We start from the raw sequence: 23092 nt of genomic DNA, 5'->3' as shown, positions 1-23092 counted from the left end.
TCTATTCACTTGGAGCCTATAGCATATGTAACGTCACCCGGGCAGCGGATCGATGCCTTCATTTATATGTGGTGCGTTAAATATGGTAAATAGTGCAAATTATTGATTATACGTTTATTTTATACAATTAATGTTATAATGATCGATTCACTACTGCTGCGATGCATAATTTAATTTTTATGTGCTGTAGTGATGTCAAGGTATTCTACTTTTATCTATACCTACTAATTATACTTCAGCTTTGTAATATATATTACAAAGCCGAAGATGTTGTTTGTTATGTTTGTTAAACGCGGTATATGTAACTATTTAACCGATTAAAAAAAAAAATCAGTTTTAGATAGCCCCATTTACTGACCTCATAAGGCCGTAGTCATTTACTAAGATAGTTACTACGTTTAAATTGGGAATCAACACCTCTATTCAAACATCACAAATACAACGTCCATCACGGCTTTAATTAGGAATTAACAGTGATTACATGTAGCCATGTGACCAGACGAGTGCATAGGTATGCGCGCACGCAGATCGCTCCCGCCCCCCGGCGCGGGCGGCACGCGGAGCGCGGCGGGGCGCCATTGTCCCGCTGTCGAGCACGACCATCGCCCCACACAACGACACGTAGGCACGACTCAGTCTATCGATATTGCTGATGCTTAGGGAAACTCGATAAGCTTAGAATTATACTTTTCAAAAAATTCGCAAAGAATCGTCTTAAGAATGACTTTTTCTGATCACCAATGAAAGAGTGTCAGATATAGTATACCTACTAAACCTACAACTAGGGCTGCTATTTCGAATTTCGAAAAACCCGGACAAACATTTAAAAAAACCCGGACATTTGCCGTAAATCGCATTTTTTCCCCGGACGAGTCCGATTTTTTTTAAACAAAACAAGACCTAATTTTCAATATTACCATATACTTAAATTCAATGAGGTGCTTCCTTACATGAAAAGTCAGGGCCGTCTCTAGCTCATATAGTACCTAGTATTAAAAGATTGTGACTTAATGTATTTCGAAGGTCATAAATAAGAAAGCTCATATGGAAACTGGGAGTTACCTTCTTGTTAGTAATAGGACTTTAAAACGGCGCTACATTTTTGATAGGCTAGACAAAAAAATGTTGAAAAATAGAAATAACTGCAAAGTGAAGTGCGAAAATTTTTGAGTTTTGGGTCACTAAATATAATAAAAAAAATCCGCAAAGTGAAGAAGCCGCAAGCGAAGCGAGCGCAAAATTTTTTGAATCTTAAAAAAAAAATTGTGCCAAGAAAAGAAGCCGCGAGCGAAGCGGGCGCGAAAATTTTTGAGTTTTGGGACACTTCGACTTCTGCAGCAAATGCTTGTCTATTTGTAATTTTACAAGGTTAAACTTCCATACAAGGCAAGCAATCTCATGTATATTATGTTTTCCACTCGTAGTTAATAAAGGCGGGGCAGGCTAGGAATTGGCTTGGTTGGTGGATTTAACGATTGTTATTGAAAAACCTGTACCTATGACTTCTTATCCTCTCAAATCGAGTGATCGTCCTCTGAAATCTGCTAGCTCTAGGCCTGTATGGCGTTGGCGTGGGCGCTCTGCGGCGCCCGGGTTATTCGCATACCCTGCACCATAGATAGGTTAAGACGACCCTGTGAAAAATGTCCGGGTTTTCCCCGGACACTTCTTGAAACCCCGCCCGGACGGCCCCCGGACGGCCTCCAAACGAGGACAAATCCGGGGAAACCCGGACGGATGGCAGCCCTACCTACAACATACCAAGGTATATTAAACGACGACGGTAAAAATTCTTTTATAAGTTTCAATTGCAGATAAGTTCATAATGGTAAATAAACATAAGGCAGTAAGTATTAAAGTATAGAATGAATACGAAATTATGACAGTTAATTATATGTAAATTATCGAACATTAACAATATCGACAACGCGCAGCACTATCGTGGCGCCCGCGCGATAGGCACCGCGGGGCCGCATTGTCCGCGCGTCTAAGTGCCTTATATTCGGTTACCCGGCTATATTACACCACTATACGCAATATCGATATCTCACCCGAAACAAATCACGAACATCCTTACTCCTGATTCGTACAATTCATTTTCAACTTAAAGTTTTAGGAATTAAAGTTGAATCTTGTCTAAATTTTGATTCGGTGATTATGACAGTTAGGTTTAGATATGAGACGATATAATTTTCATTTTACTACTCCTTGGATACACAAGAGGTTTAATAAATAACAAAACAGAGGTTTTACGTCGCACCTTATTTGAAGGCAGTTTTGTCAAGCGATTGTCTCAACTTCACATATAATTTATATTATTGTGTAATAGATTTGGAAGAAAGAGATTATGTTTTTATAGCGGTGGGGCACACGATTTATTGTATGGTTTTTGTTAATAAGATATAAAGTTAATTTATATTATAATTGTTGTAACTTATTTATATGGGCTATTATTTCATTTTTACGTTTTGTTTAGATGGATTAGATAGTCTTTAATAGATAAGTGTCTAAAGGCCAAAATCCAGTCTCCCACGTATGTTGTATGTAATATTTGCCAGAATAATTCAAATATTCATACAATTATTGAAACACCGCTTATTCGCACATGCGTAATAAAAGTAATTTACTGTCGAAGGTAAGTGTAAAACGTATAAAATTGCATAATCTGTTGAAATGGCTGAATGGCTGAACTATTGTAATGTATCTGTGTCACCTGTATTGTACCCATATTTGCGAATAAATTTATCTTTATCTTTATCTTTATCTTTATCTTTAATGGCCATTATGTTATCGAAGTCCCTAAAGTACCTAATTCTTGATTCTCTTTATCAAGTTCCATATTATCTCCGATTACTTTTGTGAATGGACCTAACTGATACAGAGTAAACTTTATAATTTACCGTATACAATTACCGTAAACATCTCGCTAACGTTTTTGCATTTAATACAATATTGTTATTTCCAAACAAAGAAAAAACATTGATCAGTTTAAAATGCTTAGCATATTCCAATCTAAATACATAGTGTTTTGCATTCTAAGTTCAGACTGAATTGCCATGTTTGTAGTTAAAACAGCAGGTTCTGTCCTTACTAACCTATAGAAAGACGAGTTAGAAATGGCAATCTCGTACTATTAACTTTCATTGCAGTAATACCGCTCTGGAATTGTACTGATAGTAACATGTAATTAACGAAGAATATACAATCTTCGGCTGTAATTAATAACCTGAAAACCTAGTAAGTAATGAATCCGCTTATCCTGAAGCCTTTATATTATCCGAAAACACTGCGGAAGTCGCTGCGCAGAAATCATTTTTGGGTATCAGCGGAGCTTTCTGAAGGGATTAGGCACATATGTAGGTGAACCTTTGCTTCAAAGTTCGTTGCGAGCCATTATATAGGTATGGCGTGAATTATACCAGTTCAGACTCACAATATAGTTCACCAACAGCTACAGTTACAAGAGTACCTACCTTTTTTTTTTCCGACGTCAAAAATCATCAAATGACCCCCCCTCCCGCTGTGGGTTAGCAGCGGTGAGGGAGTGTCAGACTCTTACTGACTAAAAACCGTCGTGTTCCGTCATAGGCCATTTATGTACCAGGGCCGCGGTATCTCTTTCGAACAACCCACAGCCCCGGCAGAAGAGTACCTACCTCAGGGTCAATCTTCTTATACTCCGGGTCCTCTTCATCCACTTCGAAGTATAGTTCTGTGGAGGTGAGCGAAACGGTGCCCGGCGCCACCAGCCCTGGAGCCACTAGTCGAGCCTTCGTACTTATGTTAACTGGACCTGCAAGAGTCCACATATTAAAGGGACGCTGTAAATGACTATATAGATAGAGGAAAAATATGATTGCTTGTTTGTATAGAATAGGAACGACTGAACCAACTGTCACTGTTAGAAAGGTGCTCAATCCGCTCCGAATATAGGAATACAAAAGACGAACAAGTACATTTCATAAAGTAAAATTTAACTAAAGCGTTGAAACTGTACCTACATAATTTTTCACCAGTCATACAGAGTGCTTAGTGCGAGTTTTCGTGAATTTTTTTACGGACTCACATGAGAGCGCGTATACTAAGATTTGTATGGAACAAAAACAGCTCCACCTAGTGTCAAAAATTGGAACCTGTTTTTGTTCCATACAAACAGTGTTGCCAACAGTTGTAGAAGCTTACCACCAGAGTCAACTTTTAAAACCACCAGAAAACCACTAACAAAAATTTATCCCACACTTAAAATCACCAAATTCACCACTAAAAAAATATTGTTTATATTTTATTGTAACCTAAAACAATTTAATCATCCAAAGATGTAACTCGGCAACGATAGAAAATTAAAACAGACAAAGCATTACATCTGTTTAGCAATTCATCCGACCCGATCCGAATCCTTCACAAATTATAATCGGCGTAGTAGTTTCACAAATTGTTTAGTTACGCATTTGACCAATGAATGAGTACTTAATATAATTATATAGTAGTCGTTCACCTTTTTGTTTTGTAGATGCTTTTTTGACATTCCGTGAGACTTCAAATCTCCATAGTAACTCCTTAAAGTTGTACCACAAAACTTACATTTCGCTACTTGACCCGCAGTACTTTCAACATTTCGCCACTAAATAGGGGACTTAAACCACCAGTATTAGTGGAAAATCCACTAAGTTGGCAACACTGCATACAAATCTTAGTATACGCGCTCTCATGTGAGTCCGTAAAAAAATTCACGAAAACTCGCACTAAGCACTCAGTTCACGTCAGGATCGTTTTAATACTAAGTCAAACACATCTTCTATGAGCTATGACCAAGCGGTAGCGCCTACTAATATTATTAAAAGCAACGCGCACAAACGATGTTGCTCCAACATCCTGCGCAGTTGTGAATTGCTGTTGCCATGATATTTTGAGTAGGCGCTTTAGTTGTAAGACAGACAATGGGTCGGATCTGATGATCTATAAAAATGATATTATTTTTTTTGCAACTTTTAACACAAAAACCATTGTGCTCACAATAAATAGTTATTTGTTATACAAGAGTGCAAAGTTGCTTTTTAACCGCGGGCTCAATTTTGATGACCGAGCTAGCGAAGGATTCTAAAATTGAAACACGAGCGTAGCGAGTGTTTCAATAATTAGAATCCTGAGCGATAGCGAGGGAATCAAAAGAGCACAAGGTGAAAAATCTTTGCACTCGAGTGCAACACGTAACTTTTCATCCCACCTCATCGAGGAAATTACTAAATGCAAAAAAACAAAATGGCGCGCACATACGAGTATCAAATTAAAAAGACGTACCTATTAAAGTTAACATATTTGAAAACTCACTTTAAAAATGAAACGACGTTAAAAATCTGTGTAAAAACAATAATAAAAAATACTTAATTAATTGAATAATTATTTTAAGCAGTATTTTATTTATTTAATATGTATTTGTTTGAAAAGTCTTATCAAGATTGTCACAAATGGAGTATTGCACACGATGTTCTAAATTCTAATCACTTTGCCGCTCTAGAGGATAAAAACGACTTTTGCGCTCAGATATCAAAGGGTAAAACTACTCTTTCCGAGATGGTGGGATGAAAAAGTAAATAATCTCAACGCTTATCAAACCACTATAAACTTAATTGGATCGTTCTGATTTTATATCCAACCAGGAGAGCATACGTCAAAGAAGTTGCTCCAAAGATCAAATGTTTTTCTGGCTGTTTACTTACCGGTGAGATCGGCATCGATTTCTCTGTCATCTACCAGGAGCTCAGCGTCGTCTAAGAGTTCGGCGGCCGCAGTCGTCGGTAACTGCGCCCCGCGACCCGCACCTCCCGCCGCTATCCTTGAGTGCAGTTCTTCCGTAGCCTATTTTAAAGGAAACAAACTTAAATTTACATTTTAATCCTCCAAATAATGATATTCGGCTATCAGAGACTTTATCAGTATCATCCGGTGAAAAGATTTGCGAGTTTTCGATCTTTAAAATTGCGAGTAAAAAATAATATTTGCAATTTTTGCCATCTCGTTTTGATCGAGTACTAAGATCGCAGAAGAGGGTAGGAGCTTCTGTAGAATGCCGTCGTGGTAGCGCGTTGGGGTACGGATGAGTGAGAGCTGCGTTGGTCGAGTACTAGGCGAGCAGAAGACCGTAGGAACTACATAGAGTTAACTGTAGTATGGCATTATTATAGTGCCCGGTTCCTAAATTCTCTGGATCTTCGTTAGTTAGTTAATAATTTTGTCCACTTTATTCTAAAACTGACTCGACGCGACGAAAGTAAGCTAAAAAGTGTTTTTTTTTTGTGACAGCTAAACGTGAAATAAAGTTATGGGACAGATAAGCGGCCAAATATGGGCAATTAAGTTATACTCCGTTTAAACTAAGTTTAACTTAAGATGCGTTGCTCGGAAACGCATTTGAAGGAGTTATCGAACCAATAACGCTAACGGCTAGATAAACTCTCGTTAACTGGGGCCCGATTCTCCTAATTTTACTTAAGCGACCTTCGATTGACGTTCGACTCGATTCGACTGAGATCCAATCCCGACTCGATTACTATTGAAGCGTATGTGGCATTCCGCTATTTTTTCTTTGAAATAAACGTTTTTAATCTTTTCTGTCATTCAATAATGAATCATTTTGTCTGCAAATGTTTTACGATTGCAAAATGATTGCACGGCAAACTACCGTATAGACCAAAATTACCAAAATAGCATACCAATCGCACACCAATCAAATGTCAATCGAATACGATTGGTCTTTTATTAGTAGCAGAATGCCCGATATGGTTAAAACTGCTATTACGATCGTATTGCGATTCGATTTTGACATTATTAACTTAGGAGAATCGGGCCCCTGGACGTCAGAAAACTAGGGTCGCAGAAGACAGAAGTAGTTAGATAGTAACCTGTATTATGGGCATCATAGTGATGCGTGCGTGCTGGGGTGCGGACGACTGAGAGCTGCGTTGGTCGAGTACTAGGGTCGCAGAAGACAATAAGAGCTAGAGTTACCTGTAGTATGGCATCATGGTGATGCGTGCTGGGGTGCGGGCGGGCCAGCGCTGCGGCGACGTGGCGGCGGCCGCGCGGGTCGGGCACGAGTCGTCTCCGGCGACGCGCGTCGTCCTCCCAAGAATCTAGCTTCCAGAATTGACTGCCACTACTGTCAAATAAACATTCCAGTAACTATTTAAAGATTTTTCAATATAAATATGCAGTTGTCGACACTTAAATATGTGAGCATTTACCCAGGATGTGGCGTAGCATGTGAGGCGGCATGTCGCAATTTATCTAACAGTCTTGCGGCGGCGGCGTGGTCGCGGCGACGCGCGGCTGCTATAAGTCGCTCGCACGTGCGCTCTTCCTCCGCTCGCTCTGCGCTACTCGTTGCGCAAAGACACTGCAAAAATACAATAAAATTACTAAATTATGCCTTATCTTATGTGAGCATTATGACCTAGTGTAATACACGGTATGGTATTTATTTCTAGCGTACCAAGGAAAAAACCCGGCAAACGTAATTGAAACGAATATCTTACATTCAGAAGCTGAATTTCTGCAGCATATTTTCCAATAAGAAAAAAAAAGAACATAAAAATCCTCACCTCAAAATCAGCGTGTTTAAGTACATCATCAGCTCTCATCCTATTGAGTATGAACTCGGCCTCGTTAGCCACCCTCACTATGTGGTCTCTCATGGCATGTGACAGGAGCCGACCCTCGTTGATCAGCTCGATGAACGCCAGTCCCGCGTGCTTCTGCAGCGAGTTCTGCCACTCTTGAGAACACAGCAGCATCACCAGTTCCACCACTGATGTACTGGACTTGAAGGTTTGAAGGCCTGGAGAATACGAAACAGATGTGCTAACTTTAGTCAGGCAAGGTGATGTGTACTCGGTTGTAGATGATTCCCGGTTTGTCCATTCATTGTATACTCCAACCATTTAGAAGCACAACCAAAGCCCAGTCGAAAGTTCTACATCACCAGCTTATAGATCTAGCTTTACTTTTCCATACAAGAAGTTTTCTAACATCATTTACACATGCATTTTTAATTTCACCAGATGATATCAGCTAAAAGCCTAATTTCGCATCTATCATCATTCACTTTATTTTTTTATACCAATTTCCTCATTACAATAAAATATCGAATTTCAGGTCATTACTATTCCCACCTCCAAATCATCCGAGCTATCATAAATAAGAAGCATAGAAAGCATCTACCATGCCTAATACCGTGTACCTTTACCCTCCATAAGCAGTTCCTGTCCGTGTGACCCCACCAGGGTCTTGGAGAGGAAGGGAGCGAAGTCCAGCATGATCTCCCGGAGTAAGGGACAGACGGGGCCTAGGGCTGTCTCCAACTTGTGGGTCAGAGACGCCTCGCGGGACACGCCTTCAGCTGTCATACTTGTGTTCATTGCGTTCAGACCTGCTAATGTCTCATTGTCCTGGAAAAATGAAAGTTTGATTATAAAAATCTATAAATATTTGGAAGCTACAAGGTACACCAAAAAACTATAGGGGAAATAAACTACAGTAAAGTCTTATACAATTGAAGTTGAAAAACGCCAATTTGAATTATAATACCAACTAGAATCATATTGAATGTACTAGGGCTTAAGTGACAATAAGAGAATACATAGATAACCAATTGGAATGGGGTTCTTGGAAAGGTACACAAGTACAGGTCAACTTACTGGATGTAAATGCCTCTGCGCCGCTTGCAGGTTTCTGTTCTGATGCCTTTGTGTGAGATGATGGTGAGACTCCGAGTTCCTCATGTGAATTTGTTTGTCTATGTCTGAAATTAAACGAAATGCAACAATTTCAGTACTTTGTTGCATTATCTGTTTTATTTTCCTGATCCAAACGGATTTTTGTTTTTAATTTCCTTCGAAAGACTCTACACTGTAAATGTACAGAAGATCAATTTCACCTTCATGTATATTTCCCTCGTGGTCTCTCGTTCTACCAGTAATGGTAGCAGGGCCGCGCTCACCGTCCTCGTTTAAGTTCACGTCCGTCCAAGACTCGTCATTGCTCACCTGTAAAATTATGAATGAGTAATAATCATGACATAGGGACACAAAGGGCGTAAAAAAGAAGAAGGATTGTATTTGTATCATAAACATTATAAATCAAAATAAAACAATATAAGTATTCTTACCGGATGTTTGTTATCATCAAGCGCAATTTCGCTGGAAGTCTCCGGGTCATTATTGGTGGTCTCATTCGAGTTCAGGTGGAACGATCCCGCGTCCTCGATCGAGTCCACACTCTGCGAACGCACATACGTCATACACACATAGAAACAAAGAAAAAAACGTCTACACGTCTGTAAGACTCCTAGCTAACTCGACTAGACACGCAGGGGAGCTAGCGAAGTACTAGGGTAACATAGGATTGTAAGTAGTTGCACTCACTCAGACACGGCAAACTATTATTGTAACATCAATAATTTTAAATAGTCTAACATTGGAGTTTACTAAATGTATTGGGTCTAGTCAAATTAAATAAAGACACGAGAAGAAATAACTATTTTTCATCAATGAATTTTCTTGCTAATAGGGATTTCCGACTAAAACTCTGCTAATGGCTTAATATTGTATGAAACTCAGACCTTACCTTCATTTCAATGTATTACACTGGTCAACAGCATTTTTGGTGCAAAGGTGAAATATATTATTTCTTATAGATTATTTGATACGTAATCGAAGTCCAGAACATAAAGTTGCACTAGCACGTAGGGATTTAGAGATATACCCCTCCTAAAGTACCAAAAACGCGATTTTTAACGATATTTGACGATTTTTTTGAAGGACAGCAAAATTGTTTTTTAGTTTCTATCTATAGCATTATATAGTACTACTCTTCCCGATTGAAATTCATTTTTATTTCGAACGCTAAGAGTTTAAATTTTCATGAAATATGTATACAGCTACGATAGTTCGATCTTCCTTACATTTTATTTGGCCTGTTAGTATGAAAAAACTCCACTTTAGTTATAAAATGGTATATATTAGGAAATAAAACTCGCAAAAATATAAATTAAAATAGGGTTAATGCGGGGAAAGTAGTACTATATGATGCTTTAGTTAGAAATTCCTATATAATTCTTCTGTCCCCAAAAAATGACATCAAATTTCATAAAAAAACACGTTTTTGGTACTTTAGGAGGGGTATATCTCTAAATCCCTACGTGCTAGTGCAACTTTATGTTCTGGACTTTGATTACGTGTCAAATATTCTACAAGAAATTGTATATTTCACCTTTGCACCAAAAAAAAAATTTAATTTGTTGACCAGTGTTATAGTTCGGCCATTCAGAGAATGCGTTCCTGACACGTCGCGATTGAACTGACGACGTAACTTTGCAATGGCGTTGCAGTTACGATAAAAATATTTTTGCTGGTTGTTTACCGTTTTAACAATTGAGGAGCATTAAAACAACATTATTATATCAATAATCAATGAATGTAGTTACGTCGTCAGTTCAATCGCGACGTGTCAGGAACGCATTCTCTGAATGGCCGAACTATAATATCTACAATGTTGTGAAAGGAAAATGATTAAAAGGACAAAACTATAGTGAACACCATGCTTTAAAGAAAATCAGTGAAAAAGCAAGCAGAGCACACACATGCAGGAAACAAACTCATTAAAGTGGAAAATATTGAGAAACACACGAACGACAAAGTTAGAAATATCCTTTGCCAGTATACCATAATATCACTTGTAAATGACTTGATGCTATACATAAATAAATTGAGTTGAGTGAGCTATGTATATTGTGTTCAATAAAATCATTTTTATATAATAATATTAACACGTGACTGTATATTTTCGTGTTTGGTGCTGAGTGCTGTAACATTTTGTGAATTTTGCTCAAGTTCATCATACTTACGAGTGAGCATAGCTAGCCTAAAGTGTCAGTTGTTCAGATAAATATTACGTTTGTATTGTGGCAAGCCTGTGAGTATGTGTACATGATTGGAACTGGAATAAGTTTGTCGCCATTTTTAATATTCTTTATCAGAACAAATAAAAAGGCATTTCAATACAAATACAATTTAACAAACATTTTGGAATTTTATAAGAAAGTCTTAAAAGTAATGTTACTATACAAGGAAATGTACCAGAATTACAGAACCAATCAGGAGTGTCAACACTAAATTCCATGTTCACACTGAATCAGAATGTTTACAAACCAAATTGACCACCGACACCGTTATCCCAGACAATGTTTTGGACCTTGCGGTTGGAGGCTTACAACAAGATAATAATATTTTATTACATTTACACCAAATAGACAACAGCTAGAGTAGACTGATACATGTTGCTAGATCTGTATTACAGAAGCATTAATCTATCCACTTAAACCAAAAATCTAGTAGAATTTAAATGGAGTCTCCCGAATTACTGTAAGATTGAAACTAAACAGCAACGAAGGGGCCCCAGAGACCACAGTTAAGGAGACGCAGTAACTAATAGATAGAGATAGAGCATTGGCCGCCTCCCACAGATGTACTAACCTTGGGCTTGAGCTGGCTTTTGATTCGGAGGCTCGACTTGAATAGCGGCTCTTCCTTGTCGGACGCGGGGGAAAGGTCCGGCTTATCGCTAGGCTTTGCTTTCTCTCCAGTACTAGGCTTCAGTTCGTCAGTGGTCGTTTCTATTTTCGCAACACCCTCTTCTTTGCCATCCGTCTCCTTTATTAATTTTATTGCAAAAGCAAAACAAAACGAATATAATGAAGCGTCCACGTATCAACAATCTTCCACATTTAATGTTTGAACATTTAGTTTATAGCGACATCGAAAACGAAAACCAATCGGCAAACAGCAAATCAATTTGCCAAACACAATGAAACTGACACACGCGACATCCGCACGGACTCGGCATGACATGCGCGCGACGCTACTCCTACTTCTAACCTAACTCGTAACACGCTACGCTACTTACTATAACATATATTATCCTTACTTTTCATGTAGTACACCTAAATTAGAACAGTTTCAATAAAAGGGGTAAACATGCTATGAAAATAGAAATTTAGGATAAATTGACATAATCAAAACTATTATTACGGAGGCTAAAAATAAAAGCTTTAAAATAATTTTGAAGAGTAGTCGGCGTCGATACCATTACATGAATTTGATGATATAAAAATAAGCTTTTATATTTAGCGCCATGGACTATTCTAAGAATGATAGTTACTGCCTACAAAGTTTAAAAGGTACTCACAAATTTCTTAGAGGTAGAAAAAGGAAGACAGGGGTCTATCAAAAATCTTCCATGCAATTATGATTCGTACACAAACACGATTAAGACTATAATTGCATACGATATCATCCACTTATAACGTAACATTCTAATGATCTTACCTTCATGGATGGAGAGTCCAAATCGTTAATGGTAGAATTGTTCTCATCGACCACAATCATGGCATACTCGACATCGTCGCCATTGTGTTCTATGGGGCACAGAGATAGCACGGGTTAGTTGTTTGCATTGGCATATCGTGTCATATGTGACAACATCGACAAAGCTTTGCTTAAATAAAGCGAGGGTCAGGTATTCCTACTGTATTTTATATTTTTGGGATTTCATACAGCTATGTTTACATGGAATTCTGTACAGAAGCTGTTACATATTTCTATTTCTAGCTATTTTATTTAAACCTGAAGCTTTCAAAGTCACTATTGGCTGATTACACGGGGTTGCTTTTCAACGCCAAGTCTACATACAAGAGACAATATTCATGCATTGTCCATAGTAGAAGGTTGTACAGAATTCCGACCAGATCTACGAACCAATTCTTATAATCTTAAGATTTAATACATGCTACTTAAAATTTATGGATTCCTCAACGTCTACTTCAAATGATGACGCAACTCAAAGGAAAATGGAAAAGAAAACAAGCGGTGCCTTAGCGGTGCAAAGATTTACATTGCTTTGTCTTTGGACACGAGAACATCGAGTGACGTACAACAATTTCAAAGCATAAAATAGTATATTGAAGCCTTCATTAGTGTAATTCAAAAGACAAAACATTGTACGCGAACATCGACCACATGTAGTATTTTCGGCGTCCACATCACAACCGTATGTTTTTGTTATAATTGTAACAGTTATGAAGACACGGAAGAGCCACTAAAAACCGCTATGAAGCGTGTAAGCGAATTCAAGCACGGACGTAAACTGTGTTGTGGCTCTTTCGTGTATTCTTGTTTCTTTCTTACGATCTCATTGACAGATATTTAGAATTTTATGCAAAAATGTAATAAGGGAGCGATAAGAATTATATTTATAGTTACTGAATTTTTACTCCATATTTTTATGAGATCAATAGGTATACCTCAAGGTTCTATTTTGGGTCCATTATTAGTATTTTCCCGCGAACTAACTTTATTCGCGATTTAGAAAGAAGATATACAGATTTTTGTTAGCGTTTTTGTTTAATTCGTAATGCGAACGCCTCTAGTCGTCGGCCGCGTTACCTGCGTGAGCGCGGTGGTAGTTAGCGATGCGTGTGTGTGCGAGCGTATTATTGTTAACGTGTTGGCCGCAATCGAGCTTGCAGTGCGAGTGGGGGTGGCGGTGAGCCGGGTGCCCACCGGGCAGGAACTGCGGGTACACGTGGTGCGACCACTGCGGGAACAGCGGCCGCGACCCTGCACCCGCAACCAGGTACCAGGGCCACATGGGTGCAAGGAGCACAGGGGCAGCAAAGGATAAAAAAAGGACATTGGAATTTAAATTGTAAAGGGATGCGTGGGAATTTCGGAGAATACGACGTGCGAAAGGATTAATTAAGTCACGTGATGGTACCAGGATAACAGAACGCAGAGGAGGTTGAGATGTAAGACAGGATAGTTTTGAATGGAGTACGAAACGTTAGTTGGAGTACAATAATATATTGAAGAGGATGAATACAACAAAAGGTTGAATAAGATTAATTGAGTTAAATTGTGTTTAGTGTAGAAGATTTAGTGAGAATATAAGAAAATATATACAGTTGTGAGGAAATAGGAAAAGAGGAAGCGGAAAGAAAGAAAGAAAAAGGTTAAAAATACGATTTTTTGTTTTGATCATTAAGATAATACGATCGTTAGATATCGCGTTAACAGTAGCAAGTGTCGTGCGGTACAGTCGAACGATCGATGCAAGTCAATGGCGGTGCCGCAGTGTAGTAAATGTAGACGATTTTACCAGTGTCCCAAATCGTGACGCGTATATCAAGCGGCGTGAAAAAAGGAGAAACGACACAATTCAGATATACAGTCTATTAGTATCCTTTTGAACTGTCGCTCTCGAAAGTATCTACCACTTCTTACAAATTTCTAATGTCACCACTTTGGTTCCATCTTTTCAACGAAAGTGATGACTTAGATTACTGTTGATCGACTATAAGTTGACTGTGTGCTATTTATTATTTCATACTTCCGACAGCGACAACACACAATGAAGATGACTGTGACATTCTTATTATGGTAACCAATATATTCAGTATAGATATGTTTCATATTGAGTGCGGTAAAGCATATAAAAAGAAGCAAAAATAAATAGCATACAATTAATCCATATCTATTAAACAAACCCGATATTATGTCTATAGTAAAGAAGAAAGTATAGTTTTAATATTCCATACACAAAATATATCAAGACAGAGTTTACTACATACATAAATAGGTAACATTGGTTCTCCGCATATAAACATAACTTTATAGATTTATTTCGATTCAGCCGTTTAGGAGGTTGTTCGGTTAGATCAAACAAAAGATGTAAAGATAGAATAAGGGTATAAATAGTAATAGAAGATAGAGCAGTCTACTACATAGAACAGTGAATGCTTGACATAACAGTGCCACTACGTCGTTAACTTATCGTGGGAAATGTTTCAGGTATTTATATAGTATTAGTATGTACAGGAATCATATCCATTTCATAACAAAAAAATATTATAGTAAATCGATAGAACTAGAGAGAGCACACTATAAAGGTAAAAGATTAGAAATATTGTTCATTTTCATGTCGATAATCAATTTTGAAATCGCTTTCATAAAATACGTACATAGAAGTACTTATACTTAAAAAAGCGTGCATAAATTATATATTATCTTTTAGCTCGTTCAATTGTGTGCATGAGTGTGTCCTAGCTTTAATTTGTATTTCAAAACTTTACTCAAGCACAGCACTCCAAACTTGGAATATGGAAATCTTGGAATCTTGGATTGAATCTTGATCTGATCTACTAAAATGTAAGTATTCTAAGGATAAGAGGTACTTGAGTAATGTTCGGGTTTCAGGTAATAATGTAAGTGTGTATGTGCAGGTGAGCGTGTTTGCGTACCGTGGTGCTCGTGCGCGTGGTGCGGGCGGCGCGCGGCGTCGGGCGGCGCGTGCGCGGGCGGCTCGAGGATGTCGCGGTACTTCGACACCATCAGCACAGAGATGAAGTACACGATGGCCAGCGACAGGAACTGCGCCTGCTTCGTCTCCTCCTGCCAAACCGACAGCGTGCAAATCATTTGCTACCTCATGTACCACCACCACACATGAACAAACTCATTTTAAGACAAGTTAGTAAGTAGAACTTTTATGTCGATAATGTCTAGTTTCAACTTACCACATCTCTATAAATAACTGCCCGAAGTCTATTCACATCCATATCTTGAAGAAGTCTCTCGGGGTCCTTAACGGGACTCGATGCGTCCGCTAAACTTGCCACCACACTCTGCAGTTATAAAAAAAATACGGTATCATCCTGGTAGTAAAAAAAGGGTTCAAACAAAAACAGGTGTTGAAAGTGAAGACATAACCCGTTCAAAAGTGTAACAAAGTACTAGGCAACCAGGACCGTTGTGGAGGCCGTTTTGGTAAGATTGTGAAGTAGTGGAATAAATTGGAAACCAAAGAAAGAACAGTAACATGCGAGAAAAGGAATAGTGCGTACAAAATTGTTGAGAAGCTTGTACAATTTTTTTTATCAACATGCAAAGTGCTTAATTTCTATAGAAGCGCGGTGTGTGTATCATTTAATTGAATGTTTATTTACCAAATACTTTTTTGTGAGCAGTGCAAGGTGTTGAAAAGCTATCATTAATATCGATTACAGTTTTGATACCAGGGTGGTAGAAGAGTCAAGGAGCTCTTAACATAAGATGCAAGTCACTGAGGGTACATAAAAAATCCTTTCATGGTTGAAAGCCCTTTTTTAGAATAAATATTTTACAAGGCAGTGATTGGCCATTAGCATGAATTGTGTAGCATGCTCATCGGGGATTGGACAAAGATAGATTAGGATTTATTTTTGTAGCTACGAGACGGTATGCTTTTATAAAAAAATCGGTAAGGGGTGGGCGGGCCAATTAACTAAGTTTCGTGTATTATAGTTCGGCCATTCAGAGAATGCGTTCCTGACACGTCGCGATTGAACTGACGACGTAATAACATTCATTGATTATTGATATAATAATGTTGTTTTAATGCTCCTCAATTGTTAAAACGGTAAACAACCAGCAAAAATATTTTTATCGTAACTGCAACGCCATTGCAAAGTTACGTCGTCAGTTCAATCGCGACGTGTCAGGAACGCATTCTCTGAATGGCCGAACTATAGGAAGTCATAAATGCATGTTATAGTTCGGCCATTCAGAGAATGCGTTCCTGACACGTCGCGATTGAACTGACGACGTAATAACATTCATTGATTATTGATATAATAATGTTGTTTTAATGCTCCTCAATTGTTAAAACGGTAAACAACCAGCCAAAATATTTTTATCGTAACTGCAACGCCATTGCAAAGTTACGTCGTCAGTTCAATCGCGACGTGTCAGGAACGCATTCTCTGAATGGCCGAACTATAGTGGAGCGAAATCTTGCAATGATTTGGAATATGACCAACAAGGAGATTGTTCTTTTTCTTGGCAGGGTTAGTCATTATATGCTAACAAAATAGTTGAATTTTGAATTATACAGAGGGTATTATTGTTATAATTCGCATTTTTTTTTATTAAATGGGTCAAATGTGGAGCGTATGGCGTCTTAGGCTCCGTGCAAGTACCAGGAGCCCCGAGGCGTGAGGAGGTGCTGTTTACCTTGGGTTCGGGCGAGTCGGCGGCGCGTTGGCCGGCGCGGGCGGCGGCGTAGCGCTGGCGCTCCTTGCACTCGAGGCAATTGCGCACGGCACACGTGCACACCTACACACACACACACTCGCGATGCCTAGCCTACGCCGCTACGTCGCTACGACTCGCTAGAGCTCTAGGAAGTAGTAGCCGTACGGGACATCGACTGAACTCCTGCATTTTATGAACTCCCAGTACTTCTCATTACATAACGTAACAACTTTTGTACTAAGACTGTGCAATTGTTACCTACTTTTTTTATCGCGTGTGCAGTGAGTTTTTTTATACGACATAATTAACCAAATGAAACAGGTTTCTGTTCATAGAATGCAAGAATACAACCTTGAAAGAAAGAACTAAACTATAAATAATTAGAAGAAATATAGTCTCTACTTTACTTTGTCTAAGACAGAATATTCTATGAGCCTATTAAGAGACACTAAATATGGTTTTAAGAAGTCATAATTTCTATACGGTCTATGTTCTTATGAAAATGGAACAACATTTAAAAACATTACTAATTCTGTCACAAGAATTCTAGGTACAATAAACATCTTAAAAAGTTAGTCTCAAGTACTTCTGAAGTAAAAAAGGGACACTTATAAAAACAAATCATAACTAAAAGTAAGTCGTGTTATTTTTTATGGTTCAATAAACACCACTTCCAGAATTAATTATTTGGCAATTGTTTTGATAGTGGAATATCCTTCCGTCAAAAATATCACGACGAACTTCCCCCCTCTGTTTCTAGTAGCCCCCACTCACCAGTCTGAGACACTGCCGGAGTATGCCTCCCGAAGACATGTTCTTCTCAGCTTCCAGCTCAGCAAAGTTGAGCGCGCTGGCGAAGATGAGCACATCGGCCATGCTGACCAGCCGCTGCAGGAACGTCACCGCCACTTCCACCGGCATGCCTTGAGTGGGCTCTATTACGTCGAGCTCATTCTGCCGAAATAACGTCAGTGTTGTTGAGACGGAGTCATTCTTGAACCTTGAATTTATTGAAACGCGAAACTTTGTGTGTATAAATAGGCGTATGCATAAATATTTGTTACTCTTTCACGGCAATAACACTGGATAGATTTTGATGAAACCATGCAGTAATATCCTACTAATATTATATCCTACTAATATTATAAATGTGAAAGTTTGTGAGAATGTATGGATGTATGTTTGTTATTCTTTCACGCAAAAACGGCTTAACAGATTTAGTTGAAATTCGGTATGTGGATAGGTGATATCCTGGATTAACACATAGGCTACTTTTAATCGATACACCACGCGGGCGAAGCCGCTGGCGGAAGCTAGTAGGTTATATATTACAATAACATATAAGCTACTTTATACTCTCTCCGGGAAGTTTTCCCTTGGGAAGCAAGTGAAACCGCGGCTGGGAGCTGGTATCAAAATAAAATTGTCTACTTTTACGGAATAAGGTCAGCATATTCTAAGACTTATGACCGAGTCCATCAATATTGTTTTTAGGCCTTTATTTAAGGTGATAATTATTCTCACATTAGGCGAAGTAGCAGAGGCCAGCAACGGCAGTAATCCTCCGCAAGCGATGATCAGGTTATCAGCCAGCTGGCTAATGAGGTGCACGGTGTTTACCACGAAGATCGCGTTCTCGCTGCTGTTCACGAAGTCGATCACTGACTTCGTAGAGTGACTCCGCCATACCTGGAAATGGTTAAGTGTGATTTATTAAAGACGCCATATTTACACCACACCAACGTATAAAATAATGTTTAATTTATATGATTTTTTCTCCTTCTTTTGATCATGTAGATTGCTATTTTATCAAAAACATTAGAGGCTGTAATGACCGGAATTGTGGTCGGCCCTCAGGGAAATTTCTGCCAGTTTCAGTCTGCCTATATCCTACTTATATTATATCCTACTTATATTATATCCTACTTATAGAGGTATTATAAATGTGAAAGTTTGTGAGAATGTATGGATGTATGTTTGTTATTCAATCACGCAAAAACGGCTGGCCCGATTTGATCGAAATTTGGTATGTAGATAGGTGATACCCTGGATTAACACAAAGGCTACTTTTTATCAACACACCACGCGGGCGAAGCCGCTGGCGCAAGCTAGTAATTTATAAAGAAATATAGAGCGATGTTAGCCCCATCTAAGAATGACATACAATGAACTATACATATTTACGAAATAAATTGCACTAACTTGAATATCAGTTTCCAAGGAGAAAAGAACGTCAGAGAGCAGTCTTTGGTGTATGTAGGACCAGCGGAACTCCGGGATACGGAACGGCGGCCGCGTCGGGCCGGGGGAGAACATCGGCCGGGAACACTTCGACGGACGCTTTGTTTCTGTAACATTATGCCATTACAATTAATAAAAAAATATATAATAAACTTCACCACCACACTAAGATAGACTGAGAAAACACCTAATGTATTAAGTTCACCGTCGTATGTTATAAATAAAGTATTTAATTTTAATGTTGATTTGTCAGTGTCAAAGGAGAGAATACTTACCAAAATGATTGGAGTCGACTTGTGTACTAGTGGAGGCACTGCGAGGCCTCTTGGGCGACGCTGAAGTGTTGGTGCCCTGCGTGGCGACGCCCTCACCCCTACTGCCGTCCTGCTTCATCTCACTGTCACCAGGTAAACTCACGCGTCTCTTGTCTCTCTCACTCTCATGGCCTTCGTCTTCACTATCCACCTCCTTATTATCTAGCGGTATACTTTCACTAATAGTTGAGATCGGAGGAATCTCAGGAGTCTTCTCTTCCTCTGGCGTCGGCATGTCGACTCTTTGGCTATCATTCTTCTCATTTTCTTCCGTAACTTCGTCTTTTCGTTCTACATCTAGTTTCTCAGCCTCTTCAGTTCTAGAATTGACTAAAAATTCACCATCAAGTGGCAGTACGTTGCCTTCGTGCGGGTGATCAGAAGGAATGACCCTCTGCGGACTATTATCGTCTGTCGTAATATTTTCACTATTTGGCTCAACAGTTTCACTATCAGCAACAACATTATCACTACTAGTTTCAGGAATTTCAATATTTTCACTACTACTTTCAGCCACTTGAACATTCTCACTTTTTGTCACAACCGATGTAATTAAGTCCGTAACTAATTCGTTAGCGATGGTTTCCGCCACTCGCTTGTCGTCCACGATCTCTTCGATCTCCTGCTCGAAGTCGTCTCGTCCGTTGGGAGTGTTCCCTTCAGAGTGCAGACCTCCGGAGATGGCTCCTGAGTCCGTATCATCATCAGTCTTTAACCTCACAGTTTCGAGCGCTATGCTCAGTACGTCGTTGACAATATTAATTGCTACACGTTTAGGGTCTTCGGGATCATCATCAGCTTTATCTAATGATTTCTTCGGACTTGTCGCTTCACTAGGTGTGAGGTACAAGTCTGATCGGTCCGATAGTTCGGACTCACGTTCAGTAACAACGTTGAGTTCAGCAACTCGCTCAGGACTGGCCGTCTCACTAGCCGATAAACTTGAAGGAATACCTTCACTACGATCAGTAGCATCGTCTTTGGAAACACCATCACCTACATCTCGAACAGGAATATAATCTAAGCTACCTTGCCTCGTCAAAGGTTCATCGCTCTTCTCAAGAGTACCGATACCCGATTCCGGATCTTCTAAACATTTCGTATCTTCGATCATGGACCTTACTAATTCTGTTTCTGAGGGCAACGCATCTGTAGGTGACACTACCCTATCCGCGTCATCAGTAGGTGTTTCTACTTCATCTATGGCATGTTCAACTTCTTCAGGACGTCTTGCTTCTGTTGTTTCAGTCTGTGACTCAGGTAACGCGTCACGTTTAGGCGTGTGGACCTTACAAACCTGCGAGTATACTGCATCAGTCGAATCATTTGCTTCTGTAGTATTACACCTGCAAGTGTCGAGGTCTCTTAGGGACAATCCTGCGCCGATTTCAGTCTGTGCAGCGTGGTGTAGAGCTTGGTGGGTGTCGCGTCGCTCCCAGCCGCAAATGGTGGAAATGGGACGTTGCTGACGCTCAGCCGGGTCCGTGATGTTGTCGGCCCGACGCTGTTCGTAATGCTCATACATTTGAGCAAACTGGAGCTTGAATTCTTCGTATGAAACCTGAGGAGTACGATATTATTTTCATGAATTCATATTTGGTAATTGAGTTTTTATTGCTGCCGATAATTATAAAAAAAATATGAAGCGTCAGTGGCGCAGTCGCAACATTCAGGCAAATTATACTATAACAAAAAATAATAATTAGATCATATCTTCAGTATTACTGAATAAAAAGACAATAAAAATCTGTTATCTTACGCCGTTACTTCTTTATGGAAACTGTTTTAGGTACTTCAATTTCAAACATTCTTTACTACATTTTATTTTCATTACATTATATTCTTTCTACATTATTTTATTTCGAAACGATCAGCGATGTTTCAACAGCAGAAATATCGATTATACTCACTTTAACTAATAGATAACTCAACTACAAAGTACTAGGCGCCCAGAAGTACGCAGGAGATGTTCACCATACCTTGGAGTGCACGATGGCGAGCGTGTCGACCCAGACGCGCCAGCCGCCGTACTCGTGCTTGATGGCGTGGTGCAGCAGCATGCGGAACAGCGAGTACACCATGTCCGAGATCTTCTGTTCTTCCGCGTTCTTCGGGTGGATGTAGGCCATCGCTATTAGCCATTCCTGGAATTAAAACATTATGGTTGGTATTAAAATTTAATGTTTTAAGAATTAGAACTTATTTGGTATCATTCTAAGGTCCACCGCCATAATAAACGCCCGCTTATCTAAAAACAACTATTTGCTATACACTTCAACATGAAAATTCATAGTAAATAGTTATTTAAAAACTGACATTCATGCTTTATTGACGGTAAACTTGGGCCTTTTCTCTGGTAAACAATCGCTTTACTACCGTCATTGAACAAAAATGTTAATGTCAATTGCATGCTGACCTATCACATCCATAGACCATCTAAACAGGCTAAGAAGTCTTTTATATCTTGTTCATTTACTATTCACTAATCGTTAACTTCGGCTTTTACACAAATGTCTTGTTAGATCAGGTTCTGATTTGATTTCTTCAACTTAACTATCACATAGATCCTACCTGCCACACAGACATCTGCAGCACAGTCCTGCGGTTCTCGCGGTTGTTGCTGCACAGCAGCGTCATGTCGGACAGGAACAACTTTTTCACCTCCAGGAGTTGTTCCGTCTGCTTCGACTGGCGGATCAACGTTGCTACCACTTTTAGGATCACTGTGAAGGGACAGATAAATAACAATTTAGAATTTGTCGTTATGTTCTTTTTCATTTCTTGAATTCTAGATAGGTATAAGTTCAAGTAGTGTTGCTTGATTTTTAGAGAGCAAGTACATACTTCTCGGGTTATTTTTTCTTAAGATGATAAACACAGCCAGCCCAGCCGCGTCGCCAGTAGCGTGAATAGCTTCACTACATATAGTTACTCACTGGGGTTCTCCAGTCGGAAGTGCGGCTGCGGCTCAGGGTGGCTGGTGTACAGTATCTGCTGACCCACGTGCTCTGTGAGCAGCTCGTACAGCGCGTTGTACACCGGCAGCGCCAGCCCCTCGCCGCTCGCGCCCAGCCGCGTCGCCAGTAGCGTGTATAAGTTGTGCGGTGACATCACGTCGTATTTGCGTCTGTAAACGTTATATAAATGTGTTTAGTAAATTATTGGTAGGACTGGGATCTGAGTGACATATTTTAGGAAAAGGCAGAAGACATAAATTATTATATTTTGCTGTTTGATTTTCAAAGCAGAATATTACTATTCTGTTACGGATATTTACATCGAAGTACCTACTAGGTGAAGAAATGCTAGCGTTAGTGTCCTAGTAATTTTAAAAGGCCAAAAATCTCAAGGGTCGTAAAACGTTTTAAAGTTAAGACAGAAATAGTGAAAATACAAAAATAGGCACCTTTATACATA

General features: G+C 39.3%; 1 protein-coding gene across 4 annotated transcripts in view; it reads right to left on the bottom strand.

Moving 5' to 3' along the window:
* Window positions 1-23092, bottom strand: part of LOC124635872 (neurobeachin) — a 369067-nt gene that overhangs the window by 145268 nt on the left and 200707 nt on the right. For 2 of the 4 annotated variants that reach the window (XM_047171826.1, XM_047171827.1), the window contains exons 18-38: window positions 22612-22802; window positions 22247-22398; window positions 21655-21819; window positions 19637-21236; window positions 19323-19468; window positions 18645-18809; window positions 17895-18074; window positions 17100-17201; window positions 15626-15733; window positions 15350-15500; window positions 12381-12469; window positions 11529-11705; window positions 9164-9274; window positions 8933-9041; window positions 8694-8797; window positions 8243-8444; window positions 7599-7834; window positions 7242-7393; window positions 7006-7156; window positions 5718-5856; window positions 3657-3793 (exon numbers count right to left, since the gene is read on the bottom strand). In XM_047171826.1, coding sequence (XP_047027782.1) covers window positions 3657-3793; window positions 5718-5856; window positions 7006-7156; window positions 7242-7393; window positions 7599-7834; window positions 8243-8444; window positions 8694-8797; window positions 8933-9041; window positions 9164-9274; window positions 11529-11705; window positions 12381-12469; window positions 15350-15500; window positions 15626-15733; window positions 17100-17201; window positions 17895-18074; window positions 18645-18809; window positions 19323-19468; window positions 19637-21236; window positions 21655-21819; window positions 22247-22398; window positions 22612-22802 — 4567 coding nt within the window. Of the gene's footprint in view, window positions 1-3656; window positions 3794-5717; window positions 5857-7005; window positions 7157-7241; window positions 7394-7598; window positions 7835-8236; window positions 8445-8693; window positions 8798-8932; window positions 9042-9163; window positions 9275-11204; window positions 11262-11528; window positions 11706-12380; window positions 12470-15349; window positions 15501-15625; window positions 15734-17099; window positions 17202-17894; window positions 18075-18644; window positions 18810-19322; window positions 19469-19636; window positions 21237-21654; window positions 21820-22246; window positions 22399-22611; window positions 22803-23092 lie in introns of all 4 variants that reach the window. The other 2 variants (XM_047171824.1, XM_047171825.1) reach the window with 2 other exon arrangements.

The sequence above is a fragment of the Helicoverpa zea genome, chromosome 13 (assembly GCF_022581195.2).
Source record: "Helicoverpa zea isolate HzStark_Cry1AcR chromosome 13, ilHelZeax1.1, whole genome shotgun sequence".
Taxonomy (NCBI): Eukaryota; Metazoa; Arthropoda; class Insecta; order Lepidoptera; family Noctuidae; genus Helicoverpa; species Helicoverpa zea.
Note: the sequence above shows the minus strand (reverse complement) of the source record. Positions and strands in the feature narration are given on the sequence as shown.